The sequence below is a fragment of the Chiloscyllium plagiosum genome, unplaced genomic scaffold (assembly GCF_004010195.1).
Source record: "Chiloscyllium plagiosum isolate BGI_BamShark_2017 unplaced genomic scaffold, ASM401019v2 scaf_4320, whole genome shotgun sequence".
NCBI classification, from domain to species: domain Eukaryota; kingdom Metazoa; phylum Chordata; class Chondrichthyes; order Orectolobiformes; family Hemiscylliidae; genus Chiloscyllium; species Chiloscyllium plagiosum.
The window spans coordinates 7,855-9,089 of record NW_025214829.1 but is presented as its reverse complement, the minus strand read 5'-3'; the positions used below and the strand labels follow the sequence as shown (position 1 = coordinate 9,089).

General features: G+C 62.8%; 1 protein-coding gene across 2 annotated transcripts in view; it reads left to right on the top strand.

The window, feature by feature from the left end:
- LOC122548041 (inositol polyphosphate 5-phosphatase K-like) overlaps positions 1-1,235 on the top strand; it is a 23,230-nt gene that overhangs the window by 15,051 nt on the left and 6,944 nt on the right. For both annotated transcript variants that reach the window (XM_043686605.1, XM_043686604.1), the window contains exon 3: positions 500-607. In XM_043686605.1, coding sequence (XP_043542540.1) covers positions 500-607 — 108 coding nt within the window. The remainder of the gene's footprint in view (positions 1-499; positions 608-1,235) is intronic.

Sequence of the window (1,235 nt, the reverse complement as noted above, 5' to 3'; positions counted from 1 at the left end):
GGGGTACAGTCCCACACACTCTGACCCTCACTGGGGTACAGTCCCACACACACTGACCCTCACTGGTGTACAGTCCCACACACACTGACCCTCACTGGGGTACAGTCCCACACACACACTGACCCTCACAGGGGTACAGTCCCACACACTCTGACCCTCACTGGGGTACAGTCCCACACACACACTGACACTCACTGGGGTACAGTCCCACACACACTAACACCCACTGGGGTACAGTCCCACACACACACTGACCCTCACTGGGGTACAGTCCCACACACACTGACCCTCACTGGGGCACAGTCCCACACACACACTGACCCTCATTAGGGTATGGGTCCAGCCCCTGTCAACAGGAAGATTTCTTCCTGTTTTGATCTCCATTGTTGTTCCTGGTAGCTGTTGGAATTACTGAGTGGACACAGATGTTTTGTAAATCAGTGTCGGTGTGTATGAAGTGTCTGTTTCTGTCCATCTCCCCCCCCCCACTCCCCCTCAGGCTGCATGTTGTGAGCTGGAATGTGGGAACTGCTCCTCCTCCTGATGATCTCAGCAACCTGCTGCATTTGGATTCTCCGGGCCGGGAGCCGGACATGTATGTGATTGGGTAAGTGGGGTCAGGGACCGGGTAAGTGGGGTCTGGGACCGGGTGAGTGGGGTCAGGGACCGGGTGAGTGGGGGTCAGGGACCGGGTGAGTGGGGATCAGGGACCGGGTGAGTGGGGTCAGGGACCGGGTGAGTGGGGTCAGGGACCGGGTGAGTGGGGGTCAGGGACCGGGTGAGTGGGGATCGGGGACCAGGTGAGTGGGGATCAGGGACCCGGTGAGTGGGGATCAGGGACAAGGTGAGTGGGGATCAGGGACCGGGTGAGTGTGGTTCAGGGACCGGGTGAGTGGGGTTCAGGGACCCGGGTGAGTGGGGATCAGGGACCGGGTGAGTGGGGATCGGGGACCAGGTGAGTGGGGATCGGGGACCGGGTGAGTGGGGATCGGGGACCGGGTGAGTGGGGATCGGGGACCGGGTGAGTGGGGATCGGGGACCGGGTGAGTGGGGATCGGGGACCGGGTGAGTGGGGATCGGGGACCGGGTGAGTGGGGATCGGGGACCGGGTGAGTGGGGATCGGGGACCGGGTGAGTGGGGATCGGGGACCGGGTGAGTGGGGATCGGGGACCGGGTGAGTGGGGATCGGGGACCGGGTGAGTGGGGGTCAGGGACCGGGTGAGTGGGGATCGGG